This window comes from Notolepis coatsorum, assembly GCF_963971535.1.
Source record: "Notolepis coatsorum genome assembly, chromosome: 19".
NCBI lineage: Eukaryota > Metazoa > Chordata > Actinopteri > Aulopiformes > Paralepididae > Notolepis > Notolepis coatsorum.
The window spans coordinates 47,128,745-47,156,663 of record NC_140183.1 but is presented as its reverse complement, the minus strand read 5'-3'; the positions used below and the strand labels follow the sequence as shown (position 1 = coordinate 47,156,663).

The 27,919-nt window shown below is 44.4% G+C and overlaps 1 protein-coding gene across 3 annotated transcripts; it reads right to left on the bottom strand.

Moving 5' to 3' along the window:
- Window positions 1-808: 808 nt before the first annotated feature.
- Window positions 809-27,919, bottom strand: mag (myelin associated glycoprotein). 3 transcript variants are annotated; one of them, XM_084336050.1, is made up of 13 exons: window positions 27,795-27,919; window positions 22,583-22,693; window positions 20,234-20,356; window positions 19,450-19,525; window positions 17,801-18,169; window positions 16,475-16,771; window positions 12,446-12,703; window positions 11,757-12,017; window positions 9,854-10,156; window positions 4,503-4,602; window positions 3,863-3,965; window positions 3,472-3,525; window positions 809-3,145 (listed from the first exon to the last, which is right to left on the bottom strand). In XM_084336050.1, the coding sequence occupies exons 4-13, from the start codon at window positions 19,493-19,495 to the stop codon at window positions 2,987-2,989; spliced, it is 1,950 nt and encodes a 649-aa protein (XP_084192176.1). In that variant the 5' UTR covers window positions 19,496-19,525; window positions 20,234-20,356; window positions 22,583-22,693; window positions 27,795-27,919; the 3' UTR covers window positions 809-2,986. The 3 variants fall into 3 exon arrangements, with proteins under 3 accessions (XP_084192176.1, XP_084192177.1, XP_084192178.1); XM_084336051.1 differs by lacking the exon at window positions 3,472-3,525; XM_084336052.1 differs by lacking the exons at window positions 3,472-3,525; window positions 3,863-3,965.

Here is a 27,919-nt window from a genome sequence, read left to right as displayed (position 1 = left end):
TAGAAACTGCCGTCGGCCAATCAGAGAGCGTCTCCGAGAAATGCGGCTAGAGCGTCTCCGAGAAATGCGGCTACGGAAAGTATAGACGCTGCTTGCTTAGATGATATAGATTGCTTGAAAACGCGCCCGGCTTCCATCATATTTCAACGCACAGTGCGTTACGTGCGTTGACCTATTTGATTGGCTGCGAGGATACAGCGATGAAACCAGTGCACGCCCTGCTGTGCGCGATATGTCTCGCCCCGGCCTGAGAGGTAGTTACTAGTGACTTCCTGTGAATGAAAAACTATTATTTATATTTGATATATTAACGTTATATTGTGCATTGGAAACAAACATACTTAAAATGAGTAAATATTATTCATTTTAAACATGTTTATTTTATTTCTAGGGCTCAAAAGAAAAAAATCTTCTTCTTCTCTCTTTTAACCAGGGAGGGCGGCGCTCTAGCGCCCACTATCGGCCGGCCGCCACTGCCCGACAGCCTTTAGAGAAGGGAGGGAGGGTCAATGAGGGAGGGAGGGAGGGAGGGAGGGAGAAGGAGAAAGGGAGGGAGGGAGGGAGAGAGAGGGAGAGGATACATTTATTGAAAATGCCTAGGGGGTCATGTGACCCCTTGTCGGCTGTGCTAGTGTTGTATGGCATGGCATGGCACTTACTGGGGACATCATACCTGTGTATAGATGTGGTACCACTTTTTAGAAACACTGGAAAGTGAGTGAGAAAGTGAAAGTGATCAATAATAATTTCAATGAATCATTTTCCTTCTTTTTTCCACCCACTTTATTTATCTTTGCATGGAATTGAAGACAGGTGGATTTGCTTTATGCATGAGGACTTCAACTTTCAAAATAAAAGAGCGAGTAAACGACATCACCAAGTAAATCTTGTTGTCATTAAGTAATAACAGTGCTAATTCTGCAGAGAGATCGCAAAATCCTGATCGGAATTATTGTGTCAATGATATAGAAAAAAAGGAAATCTTCATAATAATAATAATTATGATCACCACAAAGTATAGAACGTACAAATTTGCTTTACAACACATTAAGTGGCAAATGATTAGATAAGACAAAATTGCTACTTGTCCATTGTGCACCCTGGTTTACAAAAACCCCTGTGAGGCATTCAAATAAATAAGTTGTTATTGACTGGCCATATTGTCAGAATGCGGGGTAACATATCTTGAATCCTCCAGTTGACAAAACAGTGTCTTAACTATTAGCTAATACAAAAGATGGCATATGCAGTCATAGTAGCTGGTTGACACTTGTGAACTCTTGCAAACAAAGAGTCCAAGGTCTGGGTTGGCATGATGCACGCTATTTAGATCGTATTGATATTTTCTAACATCAGCTACTATGACCGGCTATAACATAATCAAAGCTAATATTAAGGCAGCGATCACAGAGGTTGTGTACAATGTATTGGCATGGACCATTGCAACTGAGTTTTTACCACAGATCACTTACTGTACCTATAGGCCTATGCCTGCTAGAAAAAAAAGTCATGCAGGGTATTTACATACTGGCATCCCTTTACCCATCCACGTACATCTTATTAATATATTATTAACCAAAGGTATTCATTATCTAGTTAGACCATTAGTGAGCTTTGATATTACATCACACAAGTCAATCAAGTATGTTTGAACAGCACAACCAACTGGCCAGTCAGCGTTACTGCGTGTCACTCAAACATCTGATGCAACCCCGTAAAAATAAGCATCAACGTCACACTTCACAAACAGTTTGAGAAGCAGTCTCAGGGAAAGTGATACTCCAACACCCTTAAGATCCCAGTGATCAGTGTCCTCTGACCTTTCAGCACTGTTTGAATACACACACACGCTCACGCACACACATTGTCTCAACAAGATACACTTTGGCCAGTTGCGCAAGTACTTCACTGGTGTATGTCGTGGTCTAATTCAGTATTTCCTATAAACTGTTTTTGGGAGAGTGTCAAACACAGAGTAGAAAAAAGAGGGTGAGGGTAATGAAAACATTCTGTATTGCTTGTGGTGTAACTCCCTAAATCACAACACATTCTATGCTCTACTGGAAAATGTTGGAAAATGAACTGTTAACATTCTTCCAAACAGCCATTTTCTTGAACAGGCACTGAAGTTCTGTGTTCCAGACAGTACATCACTTGAAGTAATACCAAACCTCTTCATTTATAATCATACAAAAATGACGGTGACAAATTCCCAAACTCATTTATCATCAGAGGCTACCGGGTCACAGCACACACGCCAAAAAGAGAATTAAGTGGAAACTAAACAAGGCAGAGACGGGTGGCTTCAGCGGAGTGCATACCAGGCCCTCACCTTTTAACAACCATCTTCTTGGGATATAAATAACCACTGGGTTGAGAGGAGAGGCGAACCCCTTTCCTCTCAGCCCAGAGCCCCAGAGACAGGAAAACAAAAGACGCAGTCGACCCCATTCCCTGACGCTTCGACTGGCAGCAGACACAGTGACTATTACAACAGGCGGACGGAGAGTAAATAGTGAGGATGGTGCAGCACAAGGGAACCCCTGATATCGCCTGCCTGATGGCAACAACAACACCAACAACAACGATCAACAATCAAGGCGGAGATAAGAGCGAGCAACGGATGCGGTAGCTAATGCTGCATCCGTTAGAGGACTGTTGAGGCCGGGTACCACAAGAGTTGGTCGACTGATAAGGAAAATTCAAAGAAACGTTTTATTACATTGTCCACTGGGGTCGTGCTCCAACCCAGAAAGTATCGGTTGTTCGAGACGACAAGGTTGTGACCGAGTGTCCGGTGATGGAAGGGGAGTTGGCTTCGTCGTTGCACTGAGGGGCTTACATCATGGAACCGGAGAGATGAGATCATATCCGAGGGGAAGGTTGGATCAGACAGTTTATGGGGGCGAAGGATGTGAAGGTGGGTGCAGGGGGCGTGTCTGCCACTGCGTCTCGCATAGCCGATGGGTCAGGGAAGGATCGCGATTCATTTGGCTTTGATTTCAGTATAGTCGCTGCCATCATCCCCTCTCCCTGAGGCCCCATCCCTGGGCCTGACCCCGATGAACTCCAGAGCGGCGTAGTTCAGCTCTTGCCTCTCCAGCTCTGCCAGAGTGCCCACGGGTTGATAGTCCCCGTCTTCTCCCTGCGGAGACAGAGAGAAAGACTGGATGAACCGACGAGTTCTGAGACACCACAGCGTCTGTCCCCGTTACCTTTTTAGAGGCGATTGGAACGGATGATACCATAGATGACATTAGTGGTTATCGTTCCATATATTGTAGGCTCTTACAAGAACAGTGAGGTTTCCTGTTAGTTTAGCATCTCCGGTTAGCACTAACGCAGCCATGCAGCAGCAGTTTTGGAAAAATGTAAGGCAAATACAGATCAAAGAAGCCGATATGTAGAGGGATGCTGTCTTATCATTGAGACTTGCACTTTTAAGGGGGAGTTGTGTCTTAGGAACCTTACCGTGGTCTCCTCTAGAATGGAGTTAAACTTTGAGCCCAACAGCTCTGTCTTAAGCTGTGCGAGAGTTAGGGAAGAGAAACAGAGACAGAAAAATGCAGAGAAGCGATGAAAGCGAGAAAACAGTGTTTTGAAAGGTAATGGTTAAAGCTACTTGATTGGTAGTGGGAGAGATTGGTTGTAGGATTAAAGAGAACTATGATTTTCTCACTTTCAGAAGTCACATGGGGTTTCATAACATAAAACTAGCCCCAATAGTATGGCCAAAAAAAGACATATTAACTCAGATGGACTGCACTTAACATAAGATGATATATCATTTGTAACAATCCGAGACTGGTCCAAGCCATCCTCCATCATAGTAATCATAATCATTGACATCAACGTGTCTCACCACTTTCTTCCTCAGATTTTGTTTCTCCTTCTTGACTGCGCTGTAGTACAAAGCTGGGTTCTCCAGTTTAGAGACCAGGTCCTGCCCAGGGTTGCCACTCTCTCTGGGGGACGGAGTCACATAATCAAGACTCTGTCTCACTGCCACTAATGAACGGCGACACTCCAAGCCTGGGCATCCATTTCAAAACAACAAGCGCTATGAGGTTATGCTCGAGGCCAACTGTGGCTATGGTCGACGTGGTTATTTCATGGGTTTAGTTTTGGTCCAAATGTGCCTTGGAGCTAAAATGAAGCACCTTGGTTAAGAGGGCTGCCTGGGTTGTATAGCATAGCAGGATCAAGGATACAAAGCAGTGTATGGTTAGTCCAGCTCGCTGACCCACTCCACAAGGCATGTGGATCTCCAAGGATTTCAAATAGGGACTTGTGACGGCAAATAAACTGAAGTCTCTCTGGAGTCGTGACTCTCGATTCTTCACGTCCATCGATGCAACACTCAACTCATGTGTACACAGTGTGTTTCAGAATGGATGACTAGGCTTAAGTGTTTCCTTGAATTCAAAGAAAGTCTAGAGCAGAAAGGACTACCTGTCCCACACCTTGCGTTGCCCCCTCTATTGGAGGAACACAATACTCACTTCTTATTGTTGTGGCCCACGTATCTCACCGCCGCGATGATGAAGGCGATCACTGCCACTCCTCCGATGGTGCCGACTATAACTGCCATCATGTACTTTTCTGAAAAGGAAAAGGAATGTGAAAGAATGGTGAAAGAAGTACACAGTTACTATTCTTAAAAGGTCAAATCTTCCACCAAACAGCAACATCTAAGCATAGCTATTGTACTTTGCTTACAGTTTTTTGTTTTGGTCTGTGAGTTGTTTTGTTTTGGTTTTGGTCTGAGTTGGAATTTAGTAACTTATTATATGGTGAATTTCTCCAGATCTCTCTTGGCAGAACCTGAGGCTGGGAAAAGCAACCCTTCCCCTATCCCCACTCAATCCCAACCAACGCATCAGACCAGAACAAGAAATGTAAACAAAGTGCAATACAAAGCTGAAGTGTGTTGTGATGCAATATCTGTGACTTTACTTGAAGTAATAACAATCTCAGAGATCTCCGTTTTGTTCTCTTTGGCGGCACCTATAGGCGATTAGCGGCACTTGCTCACTCTTCTTTTCCTTGTTCTATGGCTGACGGATGTTTTCATTTTATTTTTCCTTGGATTTGGAGTTTTTGAAGTTTGATGATATGTAGGCATCGATCTTTCCTTTGTGTGTGTGGCCATAGTAACAGAGACCGGGAAAAGGCTTTTATTTCAATATACTTTATTTATACAGAAATTAACTGTACTGTATTCTGGCATAGGCCTACATTTCTTTCGCAGTTGTAGTTATCACAAACACATGATAGACTAACAGACGAAGCACTAAACTACTTATAACCACTGGCGGACTCAGGGGGGGGGGCGACCACGGTCGAAAAACACGCGCTTAAGTGCCCTTTTGAGTGAAAGAAATTAGAGGATGTGCCCTATTGGTGCCCCCACGGTCGAAAAACGCGTGCTTAAGTGCCCTTTTGAGTGAAAGAAATTAGAGGATGTGCCCTATTGGTGCCCCCACGGTTGAAAAACGCGCGCTAAAGTGCCCTTTTGAGTGAAAGAAATTAGAGGATGTGCCCTATTGGTGCCCCCACGGTCGAAAAACACGCGCTTAAGTGCCCTTTTGAGTGAAAGAAATTAGAGGATGTGCCCTATTGGTGCCCCCACGGTTGAAAAACGCTCGTTTAAGTGCCCTTTTGAGTGAACGAAATTAGAGGATGTGCCCTATTGGTGCCCCCACGGTCAAAAAACGCGCGCTTAAGTGCCCTTTTGAGTGAAAGAAATTAGAGGATGTGCCCCATTGGTTCCCCCACGGTTGAAAAACGCACGCTAAAGTGCCCTTTTGAGTGAAAGAAATTAGACGATGTGCCCTATTGGTGCCCCCACGGTTGAAAAACACGCACTTAAGTGCCCTTTTGAGTGAAAGAAATTAGAGGATGTGCCCTATTGGTGCCCCCACGGTTGAAAAATGCGCGCTAAAGTGCCCTTTTGAGTGGCGAAAAATTAGAAGGTGTGCCCTATTGGTGCTCTTCCAATGGTCTAAACTTGACCATGTGCCCCACGGTTAAATAATATCACGCAAAAGTGCCCTTTTGAGTGAAAGAAATTGGAGGACGTGCCCTATTGGTGCTCCTCTAATGGTTAAACGTGAACATTTATGCTAAATATGGGGTATGCTTGGGGATAACTATATATAAAACGTTATACACTGTTATCTTCATTTTAAGGGTAAATTGGTTTTGCGGCTCCAGATGAATTTTAGTTTGTGGGAGGGGGGGGGGGGGGGGGGTGGCTCTTTTGATAGTAAAGGTTGCTGACCCCTGCCTAGAGCATAGCCCAGGGAGTGCTTAGTGTGGGGTTTTTTGTTTCACTTCAGGTGCATAAGCAAATAAACAAACTTGAAACTTGCATCTGCACCTGCATCTGGGTCTCTGGGCAGAATAGTCAGCCAGGCTGGGGTCAAAGCCAGACACACACACACACGCACGCACACATGCATTAACCTGTTCATTTCTGCAACTAGGGTGGATGGTACTGTAGGGCTGGGCGATTCTTGCTCAAATGTGAATCACGATTTTTCTCTCTAAGAATTGAGATCACGATTCTCTCACACGATTCTTATTTTTTCAATAAAATAATTGATTGCACTCTTTCTTAAACAGACAACATAACATATCAAAGTGCTTGACTTAAACTTAAACAGAACATATATGAAAGTGCTTGACTTAAACTTAAAAGTCTATTGTAACATACAAAATAACTCAAGTCAGAATCGTCATCATTTAAAAAAGTTAACTTAACTTTTTTTAATCTTTTTTAATAAAAAATATCTTCATAATTTAGAAATGAGATTGCATAGGTCTATGAATCGAGATCGCGATTTTATTTCGATTAATTGCCCAGCCATAGTGGATGGCGTGACACTTTTATGCCACACGCTTAATAGTGATTTTTGAAAAAAATAAATATATATGGATTATTGTAACGTGAGTCAAAGATGTGATACTGAGATACTTTCCTGGCATATACATAAAATATAGCCAACGCTATCCACAAACACACATGAAACAAAGGCTATTTGCAGAGAATTGCGACAAGGGTGACTGGAGGGTTACGTTTTAGACACACCCACTCTTGAATGTTCAGATGCCAGATGGCTGTAACCCTGCATCCTACTGCTGTGTGAGGTGGTAGGTAATAAAGCAAGCTTTCTTTGAAGTTGCAAAGATTGAGTTTGTTTTACCAATTATGCATTACTAAATACTAATGTATGTAGGCCTACACTGCAAGTGTTTTTATTGATGGCAGTATGTTTTAGCCTAGGCTATTGTAGGCTATAGCTTTATTACTACTGTAGCTAGCTAACTAAACAGGTACCTTGCTTAGCTGATTATATGCTATAATGCTAACCTGTGTTCTCAATTTAGAAATAAAGTGTACACATTACTTTAGGATAGTTTGCACAAAATATACCCATAGCACTTTAAAGTTCAGTGTGGATTGCTTTTTAAGGTTAATTTAAGAGTGGTAGTAAACTTAAAAGTGGGTTTAGCATTGGCCTATATTCTATGATTACAGAATGCCAAGGAGAGAGAGAAATCGGAAGAATGTTAAAAAGCATCTGAGAAATGCTGCGAGAGGCAGCTTCTCTTTGAAGAATTGGGTCCAAAGCAATAATAGTAAGGGAGGAGATAATAAGGATACAGGTAGCCTATGTATTTGTAAGTCCTCACTACTACATGTACAAGCTGCTTGTCTCACAGAGCCATAGTTTGGATTATAACTGAGAATCTGGTGCTAACATGGTCAATAATGCTTATTTTGGACAGAAAAATGTGTCTTAAACATTTAAATTGACCAACCATAGACCGTTTTTATTCCAATCAAGGCAAGAAGGCTAGTGGTAGTGCTATATGACATATTATTTTATAATACAACATTGTAGGCTACAGTACAAATATTATATACAGTACAATTATATTACTATTATAAAACTAATATTATTTGCTCCACCTTAGATAAAGACAGTACAGACAATGAAGATGGAGATATTCACAAGGGAAATGGTGAAGAAGTGGAGGAAGGAGAAAATGCAGATGATTGTATGGAGAGAAACGGTGAAGAAGTGGAGGAAAGAGAGAATGCAGATAATGATATTGAGAGAAATGATGGTGACACAACAACAAATAACTTGAATGCTCTCTTGTTGCCATTAAAATATCCCACTGATCCAGCCCATGTTCAGAAGCACAGCATAGACCACCACTCTGATAGATTTGTTGAGTTTTGTTGCTCTATTCTGAAGAAAGGGAGGGGGAGGGAGAGAAAGAGAGGGAGAGAAGGAGAGGACAGGAGGAGAGGACAGGATGAGAGAAGGAGAGTAAAGGACAGGAGGAGAGAAGGAGAGGACAGGAGGAGAGAAGGAGAGGACAGGAGGAGAGAAGGAGTGGACAGGAGGAGAGAAGGAGTGGACAGGAGGAGAGAAGGGGAGTACAGTAGGAGAGAAGGGGAGTATAGGAGGAGAGAAGGGGAGTACAGGAGGAGAGTAGGGGAGTATAGGAGGAGAGAAGGGGAGTACAGGAGGAGAGTAGGGGAGTATAGGAGGAGAGTAGGGGAGTATAGGAGGATAGAAGGGGAGGAGAGGACAGGAGGAGAGAATGAGAGGAGAGGGGGAGTACAGGAGGAGAGATGGGGAGGAGAGAGAAAGGAAGAAGCTCAACGGCACTCGAATTAACTTTAACTGTTAAACTGTTTTATGAAATAAAAATGTTAAAGGTGTATTGTTCCCTGTGTGTTTTTACTCTTTGAGCATAGGTGGCCTTGGCTATGCTTCACCAGTTTCAACTGAAATGAGCCCCACTCGCTAGCAGGGCCCCGGATTGACACACCCTGTATTGATGAACCAATGTGGCCAGTGCCAATGTGGATAACTGATGCACGGTGGAAACGCTTGAATCACCAACACAGAAAGATGTTTACCGACAGCTTTCACCTTGTAGAAGAAACCTTGTTCCTGACATAAACCAAGTGCACAGTGGTTACAGTAGCTTCCCATCATATGTGTAAATTTGCCTAAAATATTATATTTTCATTGTGTGATTCCGGATGAGTTATATATAATGCATCATATCTTCAGAAACTTTAGAATTTGCTATTTGATTATGCTGTAAGATTTTAGGTTTGGATAGTAAGCAGAAAATGTCTCTTGTGTGTGCGCAGGCTCTCTCCATTTGATTGCACCCCACACAGGGTTAATATAAGATAAGGGCCCCATATTTGATCTTGAAATGGGCCCCTTGAACCTTAAGGCCGCCTATGTCTTTGAGTGAGATGTAATTAATAGCTTCCATGTCGGAGACAAAGACACTGAAAATTGTTGTTTTGTTTGTTTAAGTATTTACTCTTATTTTCCCAGTTAGTAATACTGTAAATGCAAGGGCTTTCATCACTGGGCGATAGGCTCAAGTGTGTCATCTCAATGGTGATTGAGGCATAGATAGTAACTAACAGACATTTATTTAAATGAAAATCTTTGCGATTATTACTTTAAGTCAAAGAAGATAATTATTTGATATCGAACATACTTAAGTATCAAAAGTACATATTTGTGTATTCCAGTACTTGGGAGCATTGACCTCTAAAGGTTATGTTAGAGTGGCATGTGGTTCAGTTATATTGCCTCAGATGACATCTTCTTAAAGTTGGCAGGCTTCAAACTTTAAACAACATTATCTTCATCTTCATACATTTTCCCCATGTTTTTAATGCAAACCGTCTGTAGTGTGGCAGTGAAAGGGTTAACCGTCTGTAGTGTGGCAGTGAAAGGGTTAAGCACAGTGCTTCAGTAAAAACACTTGGATGTTGCATGTGATGCAGCGTGTCACTCACTCTCTTGCTGCAGTTCCAGATGAACGCTCTCTGTGCCGTACGTGTTGCTAATGGTGCAGTGGACGTTGACAGCGCCGTTGCCCATGCGCTCGCCCTTCTCCCTCAGCTTGATCATGCCTGTGGAGGTGTGTCCGTCCGTGTGCGTGTAGTAGTTGTATCGGCCGTCCGTGTCGTTGATGGTGATGTTCACGTCGGGGAGGTAGAACTCGATGGTGGGCTCGGGGTTCCCAGTCGCCATGCAAACGCACTGGACGCCCTCCCTCACCACCGTACACTTGGACTCTTCCAGGAAGACAGGGCCATCTGGTGAGGCAGACGGCACAATGAAAAGCCTGGGATATCATAGCGTGGCTTAGCCTGATACAGTTTGTTACAGTGCGGTACAAAACAGTATAGCGGTGTCGTAGAGAATAATAGGCTATATGATTCAGGCTTTCCCTATCACCTTCAAGGAAACTATAAAAGAAGGAAAGTTCATCACGTCACTGTGTAGCGCGTGAACGCACATTGGTGCCAAGTGTGGAACATTTCAGTTTGGCCAACATTGAGTTGAATGGGATCACCATTTAAACAGGCTATAACCGTGCGTGTCAGAATCATCTGCAACTTGTTGCATTGTTAACTATCTAACGTTTGATATATTGCTTGATGTATATTTCCTCAGATAGCTTGTATATTTAGAATTTGAATACAGGCTTCAATAGAATTGGCACCAAAGTCTGACATCAAGCAGAACATAGAACACTGGTATTCTGACGTGATGACCCTTCCTTCTTTTATAGTTTTCTCGGTGACATTACTATATAAACAGAACATCACAAGGATTCTAAAGATAGTCAATGGAGAATGTAGCTGTGGCTCCGTCCCCAATTGCCAAGAACCTAAGTGTAGTCCTTGATGACCGGCTGAACTTCTCTGCTCACATCGCCTCAACAACCAGCACATTCTTCCTGAGCAACATCAGAAGGATCCGCCCCTGTCATGTCTGGCCTCGACTACAGCAGTGCACTGCTAGCTGGTTACAGGCCACGGCCACCAAGGCACTCATACAGAATGCAGCGTCCCGCCTGATCTCCAATCTACCAAAAGTACCCCACTTCTTAGAGAGTTGCGCTGGCTTCTCATTGACGCACAAATCCGCTTCAAGGTCCTTGACCTGGCCTACCATGCAGCGAAGGGAACAGCTCCCTCCTACCTCTGGTCAATGGGCTAACTACACACCCTCAAGACCCCTATGCTCTCCATGCATCTTCTGGCCGCCTCAGACCCACTCCTATCCGAGCTCCTGGGGGGGTCATCAAAGCGAAGCAGTCTATTCTCAGTCCTCGCTCCACAATGGTGGAACGAACTCCCCACCACAGTCAGGACAACTGAAACCCGGCCAATTTTCCACCATCAACATTTACTCACACAACTGCAATATGCGTTCTGTTTTGTAGCTGCTAACATACATCAGTAGTAACATTCTAGTGGTAATGTCATGGGGAAATAGGACAATTGCAGCATATTGCACATTTTGTTCTTGACTGGTATTAGCCAGAATTACTTGATATATTTTTGTCCTGTTCAGAATAAGACATTAGGTTTTTCTGTAGGGGGCTTTTTGTGTCCATATGAAAAGCATTTTTGTACATTTATTGGGCAAATAAAACAAAACCTTGTTTATAATGTATATAATAAAGAGACAGTCTCACATTAATGTTGGATATCCTGTATACAATCCGACTGCCTGCATTCTTTTCTATTTTCTACCCTGGATGTCTGGGGGCAGAAATATCACAAATCCAGGGGCATTTTATGAACCTTGAGGCCTAGTTCCTTGAACCTAGTTCCTTTGCACTAAGCCCCTTTAAATTCCCCTCCCTGTCTTTATAATTTGTGCGGTAATGTGTGAACCACTCACACTCTACAGTGATGTTGAGGGAGCTGCTGGCTCGGCCATGCTCATTCTCTGCCAGGCAGCGGTACTGCCCTTCTCCATGCGGGGTGATCTCTATGATCTCCAGCACCGACAGCTCATCGGCTGTGATGGTGCCCACCAGCTCCCCGTCCTTCAGCCAGGTCAGGGTGGGGGCAGGGCTGCCCTGTGTGCTACAGTGCAGGGACAACGTGGAGCCGTCCTGGACCGTCATGGAGTCATTTACCATGGGCTCACGAGGAGGGTCTGCAGAGAGAGAGAAAGAGAACAGAGAGAGGTTGGTAGATAGAGAAACACGGTTGAGATATTAGGGGCAGGGGCGTAGCAAGAGGGGGGAATAGGGTAACTGACTACAGAGGTCCCTAAGCTGTTAAAAAAAATTAAGTTACATGAAGTTTGCATTAATCGTGTCTCAAAATTAGATAGCCCTCTGCTAAAGCTAAGCTTAGGAGGCATGGGAGGGGAGGGGGACCCAGAGACACATCATGTGTACAAGGCCCAGAATTCCTCACTACACCGCTGATTAGGGGAAAGTAACAGGGAGACAGAGGTTTGGGAAGGCGATTGGTCCAAGTTCAGAAAAGGTAAATGAGACACGAACAAGATCATCGGATCAAAGTCCTACCCAACATGACCCCAAACATACCTCCCGATGCTCATTTCTGGAGACTTACACTTGATAGCCAGGTACATGGAAGTGTTCATGAAACCGTAGCCGTTGTCCCCGACGCAGGTGTAGATGCCCTCCTGGGCAGGCGTCAGGTCGTCCAGGGAGAGGGAGGCGTTGCTGGCCGTGTCCCACAGCAGCTCCTGGTCCCCGAACATCCAGGAGATCCTGGGGGGAGGGTTGCTGTCCACCTCGCAGTGCAGTGTTACTGAGGTTCCCTCCATCACCTCCGCGGAGACGTTCACCCACACTGAGCGAGGGGCATCTGCGGGAGGGAATAGTGGGGGAGATGTATGGTGTGTGTAATTGACATTCTAAGTTTGTCCCCTTTAAATTATTATTGTATCCTTTTTTACCTTTACTTACTCAGGGTAGGTTCACTGAGCATGGATGCTCTTCCTCAGCCCTGCTTCACATCCACAGTTACATACATTCACATCTGGGAGCTGCCCAGTACAACCACAGTCTGACACTGTTCGCCACTGAACAGCTGAGCAGTTGAGGGTTAAGTCCCTTGCTCAAGGGCACTTCAGCGGGGGGAAGCGAGAGCGTTATTCTTTCACTACCCTGCCCAGATTTCTTCCTGCTGGTCCGGGGGGGATCGAACACGCGACCTTCCGAACACAAGCCGCTTCTCTAACCTTTAGGCCAACACGGCCCCATGATGATGCTGTTACAGTGTTACATTGTGTAACACTGTGGCGTGCTCTCAGTCCTAGATTCACCACTACTAGAGAAGATGCCCACATGCAATTCAGGTCTTTTGTTTTGTCATATTTAGTTGTATTCAGAGCTTGACGTTGACACCTGCCCACCTGCCCAGGGCTAGTGAAAATGCTGAGTGGCTAGTGACTTTGGAAAACCACTAGCCACAGTGGCTAGTGAGCCAAAAAGTTTACGTCAAGCCCTGCATAGGTGTGTCAATGATAATGTTCACGGCGTTTGGAGCAATAATATAATTGCTAGGTTCAACACAGCCAAGGCATAGGTGTGTCAATGATAATGTTTACGGCGTTTGGAGCAACAATGTCATTTCTAGGTTCAACACAACTCTTCCACATCTACACCCTCCATCTTGTCCCAGTCAGCCGTTGCCCCAACTGGAGTCACTGGTCGCAGGCAGTAGTAAACAATGGAGTCAACAGTCAGAAGCACAGTTGTACAGTTGGCGTGTAGCAGTATGATTACAATGATACTGTCCCCAGCAGGGGTTAGTGAAGAAGAAATGACCTATATTTATTACTTTTTGGGTGGGGGCGCGAGTGCGGGGATTTTTGGCTAGTGAAAATGCTGAGTGGCTAGTGACTTTGGAAAACCACTAGCCACAGTGGCTAGTGAGCCAAAAAGTTAACGTCAAGCCATGGTTGTATTACAGTACAACATTATATATGGTTTAAAATTCCTGAATGGATGTGTGGGTAATATGAAGAATAATGATGAGAGCGTGGCACCTATCTGTTTACACAGGAGTCTGAACATGAACCCTCTCTCCTGTTGTTAGAGCAGTATTTCTTCTACACAAGATGTGTGAGTCTGTAAAAACAGCAGTAAACAAATGCATCTTGTCAGCTATAAATGGCTATCGCAACAGAAGACCCTCTCCGCTCTGTTTTTAGCTGGGATTTGCTAGGTGACCTCTGAACCATAACCAACAATGTGACCTTATTGTTGTTGCTTGTGGTACTCCTCTAATCGTGTTCACAAACGTCATCCTGCCCATGCTACATCTTCATTGGCTTGAGGAGTTCCAGTGTGTCATCGGCCGGTTTCTATTTAGCTTTCCACACAGCGCTGTGCTGTCAGAAAGAGGAAGTAGTAAACACTTGGATCCCTAGAGGTCGCATGTAGAGGAGCCTGGTGGTCAGATGTGAGGTCCACAGAAATGTACTTGTAGGTTGTAATTCTGCAATTTACCATATTGATTGATTGATTAATTAATAATTGACCACTGTGAGAGTCCTGTTTTTTTTTTTTTTTCTTCTCCAGTGCTTTTGATACCATACGGCCCATAGGCTGCTGGGTGAGAAGTTGGAGGCGATGCAGGTAGAGGCCCCCCTGGTTTCCTGGGTTGTTGACTATCTGATGGGCAGACCACAGTACAGTGTGTGCCTACGGAGCTGTGTGTCAGACAGACTGGTCAGCAACACCGGGGCCCCGCAGGGGACAGTCCTCTCTCCCTTCCTCTTCACCGTCTACAACACCAACGACTTCCACTATCGGTCAGAGTCCTGCCACCTTCAGGAAGTTCTCTGATGACTCTGCGATAGTGGGATGTATTAAGGACGGTGATGAGAGAGAATACCGGGCACTGGTAGTGGACTTCGTCACATGGTGCGATAGAAACCACCTGCAGCTAAATGTGGCGAAGACCAGGGAACTGGTTGTAGATCTGGGAAGGAGGAGGAGTGCACCTGTGACCCCCATTTCCATCAGGGGAGTCGATGTGGACATGGTTGAGGATTACAAATACCTCGGTGTGCACATCGACAACAAACTGAACAGGTCAAAACATGCAGAGGCACTCTACAAGGGCCAGAGCCGACTCTACTTCCTCAGAAGGCTGAGATCCTTCAATGTCTGTACAAGGATGTTGAGGATGTTCTATGAGTCGGTGGTGGCGGGCGCCTTCTTGCACGCTGTGACCTGCTGGGGCAGCGGACTGAGAGCGGGGGACGCAAACAGGCTGGATAAGCTGGTCAGGAAGGCCAGTAACGTGGTAGCGGTAGAGCTGGACTCTCTAGCGGTGGTGGTGGAGAGGAGGAGCCTTGCTAAGCTCCATGCCATCAGGGACAACCCCTCCCACCCACTATACACAGACTTAGTTGGTTGACAGGAGGAGCATGTTCAATGCTAGACTAACACTCTCAAGATGTAGCACTGAACGGCACAGGAAGTCATTCATTCCGACAGCCATCAGACTTTACAATTCATCACTGTGCCTCACTGCATCACTGAGCACAGGGTGACAGTTACCATCTTCCTGGACTTTTACTTTTAAAACAACATTGTTCAATATTACACTTACTGTACACTTACTCTAGACTTCTGTATATTTTTACTGTATATTTTATACTAGAATGTATATATATAACATACGAAATGTGAATCCCGGACTGTACTTTATTATTATTATCGTATTCTTAGGCCTATTTTATTCTTTACTCTTAGGCAATTTCTTTTGTTATTCTTATTTGTGACTTTGTTCTGTCTACCTAAATGTTTACTGTGAGCGATTTGTAGTGCCAAATTTCCCTCGGGATGATTAAAGTATTTCTATTCTATTCTATTCTATTCAAGGTGGGAACAGGGTGGAAAGAAATCCCGACCTGAGCATGAATTTAAAACAAAATAGCCGCTGTGTAAATGTGGTCAGTAGTTGACGTTTTTCTTGGATTTGACCTGATTCTTGGATCTGTTTTCTGTTTTCTGAGTTTTAAGTAATGAGCTCTCAAATCAATAAAAAAGTGCAAATGCAGTGCGATGACACCATCAAATTGATTTGCTTGAGATGGTAGAAAGAAGACAGTGTTGATTTCCAACATGTAGAATTATTTCGAAAACCATGTTGTTGGCGAGTAGTTTCACTGTATGTAATTCAGCTAATAGTTTAACTACATGTTTCAGTAGCTTGCATAGAGATTGTAGTTGTTAATTACTTTGCAATAAATTCAATTCAAATTCAATTGAGTGGTATAGTCATTATATATATAACCTTTCATGTGGATTTGATATTTTTTCTTTTGTAGCTTTAGTTAACCACACTATATCTTTCCAGTGGGAAGTAATTGGTAGCTTGTACAACTATGCTCTCAGAGTAGCTTTGCTAACACTGCATTTAACATAGGCACAGGAACATGACTGTCCGTATGATTTTCATTCGACTCAATGCGGCATTACAATTTGATGCAATTTGATCACGTTTTGAGAGCTCAAAACAAAAGATATTGGCAATATGTAGGAACATTTCTACATTTGCAGAATTACACCCCAAAACTGTGGTAGAATTCCTCTTTAATGTGAGGCGCTCATCACGTACATTTGACGTCCAGTGAGATGAGCCTCTCGTAGGCTAGGGTGGTGTTGGGGTAGTACACCCTGCAGCCCAGCAGCTGTCCGTTGTGCATGGGCCTGGGCGTGAAGGTGAGCGTGTTGGACATCACCGCCGTGTTGCTCTCCTCCACGTAGTCGCTGGTGAACTCCGGGTCGGGCAGGTAGTCAGTGTACATCCACTGGATTTCCGGGGTCATATCTGGGCAGTTGTCCGGAGCGTAGCAGGTCAACTCCAGACTCTCATCACTAACGATCTCCTCAGGAACGTCGATGGTGGGTTGTACTGGATGGCGGTGGGAAGACGATAATATTGCATTACTTCAAAGGATGATAAAAATTGCAAGATATGACTGTTAACTATTGTACTTTATTGCATGCAAGCAACTTTGTTGCATGTCAATTTCAGCCATAAGAAGTATTCTTCTGCACATTAAATAAACGGAGGGGCATGACAGAGAAAGAACCGTTTTTATTGAAGGACAATGTATCTCTGCTATAAACGTGAGGGAGATCCTTCGGGATAAAAAATGTATCTTTAAAAAAAAAAGTTTAGTTGTAGTTCTCTCTTTGTCATGAAAGTAAATTTGACTGCTGAAAAACAACGGCCTCTCAGACCTCCCCACTCCTATGCAGAGCTGTCTCCACGTCTGTACTGTACATCACAGCCTGCTAAACAGCTCTGCCCAAGAGAGCCAAAATCTGTACCAAATCCAAACATCCGCAACCAAATTAGTTTGAAAGAAACTGCGGCTATAACTTTGAATTGGGTGTATACAGAGTATCATAAATAACAAACTACTTGTCTGTAAATCTATGAGTTATCCAGTGATGTAGTTATCAGAAAAGGAAATCATACAAGGCTGCTGAAATTTAATTATTTAAAACAAAAATCGGTTCCGATTTATAAAAGAGACAAAAGAATTATGGGGGGAACGATAATATAATATAATATTATTTATTCAATATGTTACAGGAAAATAATATGAGTATAGGTAGCACCAGTTAGTTTACTTAATTTTACCCAGAACTTTGAGCTCAGAGAAGTCTTGGTAGGTATAAATGTTAGCACCCCCTAAATCAGTGTGGAATAGTTATTTAACTTTTTTAAACTCATTTTCGGTTCTTATTTATAAAAGAGACTAAAAGGTATAATAATAAAAAATATTATATTATTTATTCAATATGTTACAGGAAAATAATATTATTATGTAACACCGGTTCGTTTTCTTCCTCTTGGGCAGAGATGTTTGACATTGGGACATCGTCCAACTCTCTACATAGGAGAACGAGCCCTCCCCTCCAGTGGACTCACCCAGAACTTTGAGCTCAGAAAAGTCTTGGTAGGTATAAATGTTGGCGCCCCCTAAATCAGCGCGGAAGTAGTATCTTCCTGAGTGCTCTGTGCCAATGTTGTTGATGAGCAAAGTGCAGTTCCTCTGATGCAGGTCACCCAACAGTTTGGTACGGCCCTTGTAGCTCTCGTGCACGATTTCTGTGCGCGACTTGAAGACCACGGGAGGGAAGAGCTGCGGGTAGGGCTGGCCGAAGTACCAGATCCCGTGGATGCCTCGGTACGGCCTGACACCAGATGGATACATGAAGGTGCAGGGGATGACCACGCAGGAGTTAGTCATGGCCGAGATGTCCCGAGGTACCCATACGTTCCACTGGGACCTGACATCTGAGAGAAGAGACAAGCATCCAGTTAGACATGTCGCTGGACCAAAGCGGACCGTAAAGAGCATTGCATAACAGTGAACCACTATTAGCTTTCTCCCCCAAAAAACAACAAAATCACTTAAAAGAGTTGACTTAATCTTAGGTTTAAACTGCAAGGCAAGGCACTAATCAAATGATGGCCAGTGAAATCAATGACAGGGAGGGAGCACAGAGGGAGGGAGAATAGTGGAGGTTGTCCAAGAGATGTTTCCACGGGGGGTATGGGTAGAGGGTCCCATGGAGGAAGCATATGTCTACCATGTGATCAGTAGCACCTCTGTCTGAGTCAGCGAGAGGAACAAGGTTGAGCCAAAATGAAGGCAGCACATCCTGTGGCACTGGAACAGCACGCTAGTATACCTAGTTTGAACAGGCAAATCTGTTGTAAGTAAGTAAGTAAGTATTTATAAAGCACCTTTCATACATGTCATGTAGCTCAAAGTGCTGTACACAAATATAGGCATATATAACGATAAAAGCAATAAAGTCACAGTGATCAGTTAAGATCAATGTTTAAAAAATAATAATAATAATAATAGTAACGTAAAAATGAAAATAACGTAAAAACAGTCATTTGCTTACCAGTTTGGGAGAACAGGTCCGCACAAACATGTCCGCTCAGTAGCAACCGGAAGTGCACTAAACCAATGCACTTGTATGGTAGGTAGCAATGTTTAGCTCTTATAACGCTAGTGTAGTTACGTTTTTATCAGTGGTCATAGTTGGGTCCATAGTGCTTTACCAAGTCCCATGGATCCATCAGTGGCCGTGTATTGTGTGCGTATGTACCCGTTCCCTCATGTGGTCAGTGGCCAGAGTTTGGGTCCATAGTGCTTTACCAAGTCCCATGGACCCATCAGTGGCCGCGTCTTGTGTGCGTATGTACCCGTTCCCTCATCTAAAGAGTTGGGTCCACAAGACTTTTCCAAGCCTTACGGATCCATCAGTGGTCGTGTATTGTGTGCGTATGTACACGTTCCTTCATCTAAAAAGTTGGGTCCACAAGGTTTATCCTAGCCTCATGGATCCATCAGGTTTTTCCAAGCCATAACTATTTGTAAGCTAGACTGTATAGGTACGTTTTTAATTTTCCTTTAAAAATGTGTATTGTGCCGCTGCAAGTGTAGGCTGTGCCTTTCGGTCGAATATTGATCAGACAGACGGTGTCAGTCAGCGGTGGTCCCTGCTGTCGCCATCAAGAGGACAGTGAGGAGAGAATAGAATAGGATATGAACCCGTTACCTTTGATGATTAGCAACAGTGGCAAAAGCAGCTCCAAACACCACATGGTCCCTGGTTAGCGCTGTACCATAGACCTCTGCAACAGATAATGTACGTTCAGTTTACAATTACATATAATACCATACATGTACTGTATGATGAGGCACGCTTTCATTTACAGTTTTGGACACAATGACATTACAGCATTTCCTTCGTAATTATTTTGTAGCAGTGGTGGTTGGGGAGGGGGGGGGGGGGTATTCTGTGTTTTGTTTCGTTTAGGTTCTATAGTGCAGGAATAATATTTTCCTATAAGAATACTTATTCTGTGCCTTTTAAGGACAATTGAACCATAATGTTTTGTGGATATCTAATTTTGTCATTGTGTGCTATAGTCACCCTCCACTGCGGAGCGACGGTAGAGGGAAACACTGTGTTAGTAAACTCTTTCATCAAAATCACTCTGCTGAGTCTGCTAGGACAATTTTAGCACGTTGACGTTCTGGGATCGGGTTTTCCAAGAGTGAAATAGAACATAGCAGCACAGGTTCATGATTCTGTGTTCATGAACTGTAGTTCATATTTCTCCTGCAACCACACTGTGTTCCATGCTGCTAAAACATAGCATTGAATGTTATATGTAGAGTGATGTGCGTCTAACTGTCTACCGTATGTCTCCCACTCTCCTGTGAGATTCTACAGTCCTTGTACATGTGTGTCAGTAAGTAGGCTACGATTGCTGCACCAGTGACACCAAGACAAATTCCTCAACACTTTATTGTAGGTATAAATAAAAAAATTCCACCTTGATTCCACCTTGAAATGCTGATTGGGAGGAATAGGCAAGATCTATAGGACAGATTGGCAGCAGCTCCACTAGCGGGTGCTCAATCACATCCAGACAGTTTGACAGCCGTCACCCTTTACTCTGCAAAGGGAGAAGAAAAAAACAAGTGACATCAGCATCCTCAGGCGATGACATCAGTCTGGTCAGCAATGCATAGGCCCTTCACTCACACACACACGTGCCTATACAAACATACATACACACATGCACACACACACACACACACACACACACACACACACACACACACACACACACACACACACACACACACACTCACTCACTCACTCACTCACTCACTCACTCACTCACTCACTCACTCACTCACTCACTCACTCACTCACTCACTCACTCACTCACTCACTCACTCACTCACTCAACAGCACCTGCTTGCGCACCACTCAGTAAGAATCGCTCATTATGGCAGTCATGACATAATGACAGACAGCCTCTGTTAGTTCTCCTCTCTTCACCATGACACTCTAGGCCAGACACCATCCCTTCACATCATGTCATCACCTTCACGTCATAATTAGCCAACTGGTTGTTTTTCAACTCCATCTACCAGTTAGTGTGTCTCCCCCTTTGTGTCCTACAGTAGCTGCACGCTAGCAGTGGCAGTGAAAGGCTTCAGGACGCCTGCCGGAGCAGACGGTGGGGTGCAGATGGCAGGCCTGCCAGTGGACTGTGTTCCAGAACTGTGTGATTAACACATCACAACATCCCAGACAGTAGTGAGCGATATATAAGCCCTGTTGATACACGGAGAACAAGGACAAAGCCTGTTTGTTTCATGGGGTATGTCATCACGAAAGTGGGTTGGTTCCTTTGGACTAAGACGATCGCGATTCTCAAATAATCACACATTTACTAAATGTAACGTCTCCTTGGTTAAAATGTAAGAGACATTTTACCATGTTTCACTGTCTTTACTCTCTCTCCCTCTGGCCTGGGCAGTGTGTCCAGGCTGAGAGCTGGGCAGTGTGTCCAGGCTGAGAGCTGGGCAGTGCGTCCAGGCTGAGAGGCTGAGAGCTGGGCAGTGCATCCAGGCTGAGAGGCCAGGCGCTGGGCAGTGTGTCCAGGCTGTGAGCTGGGCAGTGCGTCCAGGCTGAGAGGCTGAGAGCTGGGCAGTGCATCCAGGCTGAGAGGCCAGGCGCTGGGCAGTGTGTCCAGGCTGAGAGGTCAAGAGCTGGGCAGTGCGTCCAGGCTGAGAGGCCAGGCGCTGGGCAGTGCGTCCAGGCTGAGAGGCCAAGAGCTGGGCAGTGTGTCCAGGCTGAGAGGCCAAGAGCTGGGCAGTGCGTCCAGGCTGAGAGGCCACACAGCACTAACAGCAAAGGAGAACAGTGCCAAGAAGCCAGGAAGGACCACTGACACCACCACCAACTACAACAACAGCACCATTGACTGGGGCAGACAAATGACCAGCACAGAGTGGGCACACGCATGTGCACATACATACACATATGCACGCACACACACGCATACCCCCCCCCCTAGACACACACACACACACACACACACACACACACACACACACACACACACACACACACACACACACACACACACACACACACACACACACACACACACACACACACACACACACACACACACACACACACACACACACACACACACACACACTTGACTCATACCCAGTGTTGGGGAGTAGCTTCACAACAAAGTAGTAGTTTAACTACACTTTGCAGTAGCTTGCTAGTTGTTAAAATTTGCTTAAGTTATTGTAGTTGCTAATTACTTTTATTTTTGCAGGTAACTACTTAAACTACAAATGATTTATTTATCCATCAAATAAAGGAACAAGAACTTTGAGAGCTTGCCCCTGTGTCATACAACTCTAGGGAACAGAGTCGCTTCATTTTACACCTTAAATGGCCGCTTCGCCAAAAACAATGCTGATTAGTTTTGCTCATAATCTCACACACATCCAAAAACTCTAAACAGTTTTGCAAACATTGATTTAGTTTAACAGTTATTGAGAGTAAATGAGTTTGAATATGGCCACCAGTGATTGAATCCTTGTGCTGTGTTAATTACAGCTCAATAGCAAGGTATTGCTATTTTTCATAATTTCATGAAAAATGTCATAATTTCATGGAGCTGCAATTAACACAATACAAGGATTCAATGTCCTTGTTGCCACACTGGTGGCCATATTCAAACTCTAAGGAAACGTATTTCTCCAGAGGGTAGCTTTGTTGTAGCTCAACTTCTTCCAGTGTGAATTAATTGGTAGCTTGAAAAAGTATGCTTTCAGAGTAGCCTCCCCAACACTGCTCATACCAGCACCAGGCTCCAGTTCCCTCTCGATTCTGGTTTCGCTCTGCTGCTCGGCTTGAGGGCGAGTTGGCTCCCCCACTCTCCACAGTCCAAAGGAATCCTGGATGTCAGGTTCTAATGGGGAGGATTGGACACAGGGAGAACATTTTAGATCGAGAAGGAGACAGAGAGAGAGAGAGAGACTGTGTGTGAGCTGGGGTATATGTGAATATGTGTCGTGGGCAGTTCTGAATATGCATTGAGACATTTCTGGCCCTGTTCCTAGGCCCACTCTGTGCATTCCTCCTCCTCTGTCCCCTGTTTGCTGCCCTGGACGGCGTGTCTCGGGGGCCACGGGCCCGCATGGCTCTTCACTATGAATTGAAAATGGGGGACCCTGATGTAAACAAGACAAACGTCTTTCTCTGGTCTGGATCCCCTTAACAATTGTGTGTATTGAGCCGTACTGTATTGTACCCATTCTGCAATCTGTTAAATAAAGTTTTCATTCATTCATTCATCATTCAGCCATTATCTCAGGTCAAACAAAAAGGATGCTAAGTTAACGTTAGCTAATGTCTCCTGCTTGGACCTCATGCGGAGTGATACGCTGAGTCAGTGTCACAGTGCCACAGCCCTGGCTCCAGCACACTTAAACGGAATAGAACCATCATTGTTATTGATTCCACCTGCCTTTACCCTGCGATGACATGACAAAATTACTGCTGCGAAAAGGGCCTAGCTTCATTATCATGATAAGATTTACCCTGTCACTTCTGGTTTTCCTGCCCCCCCGGCATGGGATTTGTTTTGATGCTGAGAGAGGGTGAACAGAACTGAACATGGAGTTATTTTTGTTGTTGCTACAGAAAGCTTCCTTTGCACTGTAATGCCTTCAGCAAATCTCCTGTGAATCTGACCCGGTCACACATGATATCAAGATAGAGGATTAATTTAATTTCAAGCCTTTATTTTCCCCCCCCAGAAGACATTAGGTTTCCCTCATTCGCAACGCTGTCTAGATTACAGGGTAAGAAAAACACAAAATAAAGATAAAGGAAAAGAAAATCATTTTAGATAATTAGACAAATTAGACAAAAACGCAGGTGAAATCTTTATTTAATTTTTTATAAAGAAAGAAATTTAAAACAGTTACAAACTGAAGCATGGATATTTGTAATCATGTTTCATGATTCATGTGCCCATAGTATTAAGTATTGATTTTTAGTGTGAGTTGAAGATCATTCCAACAAGCTGGGGCATTAAAACAGAATTTCCAAGTCAGTTGTATTTCATTCTCATCGGTCTCATCATGTTTCTGCAGTAATCCTGCCAAGGTACAGTATGGCCATTGAATTTACAACGATATATTGATATCAAAATACTCCTGTAGGCCTTTAAGTCCAAACTGCAAGCTCCAAAAAATCTACCAATGATACATGTTTCACAAATTGGTGTGTGTTATAGAATTAACTATTTAATGTGTCCGTTCTTGTCATTTTCTTTTTGCAGAGTTATATTTCTGAAAGTATTGCCATTGTTACATCACCATTGGATTCTAATCTTACGAGTGAGCGTAAGAGATGGTTTCAGGCATCCCTGTTGATCTTTCAGATCATACAAATCAAATGTTTTCCTAGCCAAGGCATGTCTGTGGGTGTACATACTACATACGCCGCCGGTTGGATCCGACTGCACTGTACAAAGGTCCTCCTACTTTACATCAACGTAACAAAGAAATGTTGTCTGTCCAAGTGGAACTGTTTTTTTTTCTTTTCTTTTCCTCATTATAACATGTAGGGGTGAGTCACTGTCTCCAGTGCCATTATGCCACATTAGGCTGCTGGCCAAGTGATGGCATCAACCGAACCATGGCAGTTCTCCAGGGAATCCCTCAGACATAACCAAAGGGGACTCTTGAGAATAGCTATAAAAAAGAAAAGTGAATAATGACGAGGGGGTTGGCAGGAAGAATGCTTCATTGACAGTCTGGAGCCATGTACAAAAGCATGCCATAGCCTCTCCCCCACATACACACACACATGCAGCACAAGGCATGCCAACCAACACACTTCTTACTGTAGGGTGCTATGTGACATTCTCCTACCCCCCCCCCCCCCCCCCCCCAGCCACTAGCCCATCCTAGTGTTCTACAGGGACAAAGCCGAGTGTCCCTAGGCCCATGGTGTGTGTGTGTGTGTGTGTGTGTGTGTGTGTGTGTGTGTGTGTGTGTGTGTGTGTGTGTGTGTGTGTGTGTGTGTGTGTGTGTGTGTGTGAAACTCACTGTATGAGTGCATGTACTCTTGAGAGAGAGAAACACACACATACCTGATTGACTTGTCGTCATGGTCTTCAGACCCTTCAACTAATACAAATACAATGCTGCCACACAGTAAAGACAGTAAAGTCAACGCCCACACCTTTATTCTTGCTCCCATCCATTAAATGCGCTCACATTCCATGGGTCACAGTTTACTATCTGGACAATCAACAAGAGCCGAAACAACAAGGCTGTGACACCTTTATATGACTCGTTTTAAATTATTGAAATGACAAACGCAACCCAAACGTCTCCCAACAAACTCCCGACTGTGCCAAGAACATTTGTATTGTTAATATGATATACAATGCATGTATGAGAGCTTGCCAGTCTCTCGGGGGGGGAATAAAGGGAAGCCTGTCCGCAGAACACTGCCCATTGTCAGACTGAGAAACTGGAGGAATTTTTCCGGAACAGGCCCGCTCACAGCTTGCGCTTTGCCGTTTGCCCGTGACGCGCGCCGGTCCACAAGCTCGGGCCCCCACTAAAATACTCGCAGGAGCAGATGGTCTTAAAACACACCCGCTCTCCCTCCTACACATGTCCCACCGAGACTGCGAGAGGGCCGACATACTGTGCACACACACACACACACACACATGCACACAGAAGTGCCAATATTCAGTCCCAGATACCACAGAGAACACTGGCAGAATGTGGCATAATATAGGCAAGCATTTTAAGAGGTCAAAGTATACGAGGAGCAGACTGCAATGGTTTTACAGGAAGATGGTTTATGATATAGATGGAGAGAACAAGAAGAAGGAATTCAAGATATTGACCCTAATAAGATTTAATATGTGTACATATCAGATCTCTAGGCATGTCTATGTGTGTGTGTTGTGGTGAGAGTGTGTGTTAAAGTCTGTCTGTGTATGTATGTATGTGTGTGTAACTGTGCATCTGTGTTTGTTTGCACGAGCACAACAGTGTGTACGCGTGCCGGGCCAGGGTGCATCCATGCGTGTGCATAATATATGTTTGCTTATGCGCCTGTGTGTATTCTCTGCCTGGCAACCCCTGTGTCTCTGGACCAGCTCAGTGAGTCCCTGGCACAGTGGGCAGATGGCGAGCCGCGGGCCCCCTCTCTCATTAGAGCACTCTCGCTTCCGCCCCGAACAGTAGGGGGCGACAAACCACGCAAGTCACCCACTCCGCCAAGCGGACACAAGGCCAAGATACTGACCATCTGAAAACACGTTCCCAACACTCAGTCCTTCTTGTGCATCTCTAGACTTCTCCTTTTACATCCCAACAAAAAGGACGAGGTCAATACAACTTAGATCTCTTAATAGGCATAGGTTCAACCACAGAATGAGAGCTACTAACAGTCTCATTAAAGAAACATAACAGCTATTTTGTTCAAACTACAATCATCTTATGCAATTAATAAAATCACTCTAAAGTACCCCTTAGTTCAGGGGCGCCCCAGTGGCGAACCACATAGCGCGCTCAGCCGCGACACGGCCGACCCGGGTTCGACTCCCGAACCCGTCGTTATTTGCCGAATGTCTTCCCCCCACTCTGTCTCCCATTACTCCTCTGTCTCTCTCTACTGGACTGCCCAGTAGCGTTAAAGCGATAAAACGCCAAAAAATAAACCTTTAAAGTACCCCTTAGTTCAATATCTATCTATAGTATCGGGAGGGAAATTAGCAATGTGGAAATTGTTGAAGGTCAATGAAGGACAATTGACACACAATTGTAAGTATTCAATCATAGGCCAGTCAAAATGAACAACTGTAAATTGAGAACTAGGTACTCCTAACTGTACTTGTATCAACCAATCCACTTCATGAAGTACTCAACACTCCTATTGATCCTAATTCGTATAGAGAGGCAGCCCCTCCCCTTCCGCTGTCCCCCAAAGGGGGGGGGGGGAATGCACGGTAGTCAGCGGTAAAATGGTGCATTTTATATAGCGCTTTATCCAAAGCACTTTATGCCTCACATTCACCCATTCACTCACACATTCATACACCGACAGTGGAGGCAACCATGCAAGGTGCCAACCTGCTCATCGGGAGCAATTAGGGGTTAAGTGTCTTGCTCAAGGACACTTCGACACGCTGCCTGGGAACCTTCCGATTACCAGACGACCGCTCTACCTCCTGAGCCACTGTCACCCCCAATGGCGAGAGACAAATAATCTTTTGATCCCGTTACAATTGTTCCATGAATTACACATTATGACGTTTTTCCATTTAAACGTGTAATTTGTCAGGTAGCTAACGTTGCATTATAGGATCAAAAGCTATTGATAATGTTAGCTAACTTGTCTATCAACTTTCTTGACATGCAAAGCGTTGTTTTAAATTGACAAACATCATCACATGTAATTCGCCTTTCTATTGGTGGACACGCAATGTTTATTTGCCCATCTAAGCCATTCTATATGGCATCAGATCTCTGTTTGGTTGTGGTGATCCACTCTGGCAATTAAAGCTGCTCAGCCCTATGTGGCACAGGCAAGGACATCTGTCCACTAATTATTGGTATGGCTTTTTAGCAGCCCCTGCTCACACAAAGCAATACACACACACGCTATCACTCATGCACGTATGCTCACACACACACACACAAACACACGTACATGCTTACTCATTACCTTATTCAATCATGCTTGTGAACTCACCCATACAATCACTCATTCCCTCACTTCATCATCCACTCTACCATAAACAATGACACAAACAAGCACACATTCACAGTGGCCCTGGAATCCTAAAATGAAATCACAATTTTAAACCACCATCAACAACAGCAATAACACAACCAACATACTTATCTTCCAGAAAAACCAAAGCCTTGAGTGAACAACTTAAGCGGTGTCCATCCAGCCAAAGAAACCCAGCATATGGACTGACAACATCATCTTATAAAGCCATGGACCCGTCGTATAGTATTCCTACTCACCTGTGTAGGTAGGTGAGTGTGATGCACCTCTGACTGTTCAGGAGCTCCTGTATCAGTAGTGCCAGAAGCCCGTCCCCGACACGCACATGCACAACACGCAAAGCGTCACGCCAGTCCGCTGCCAA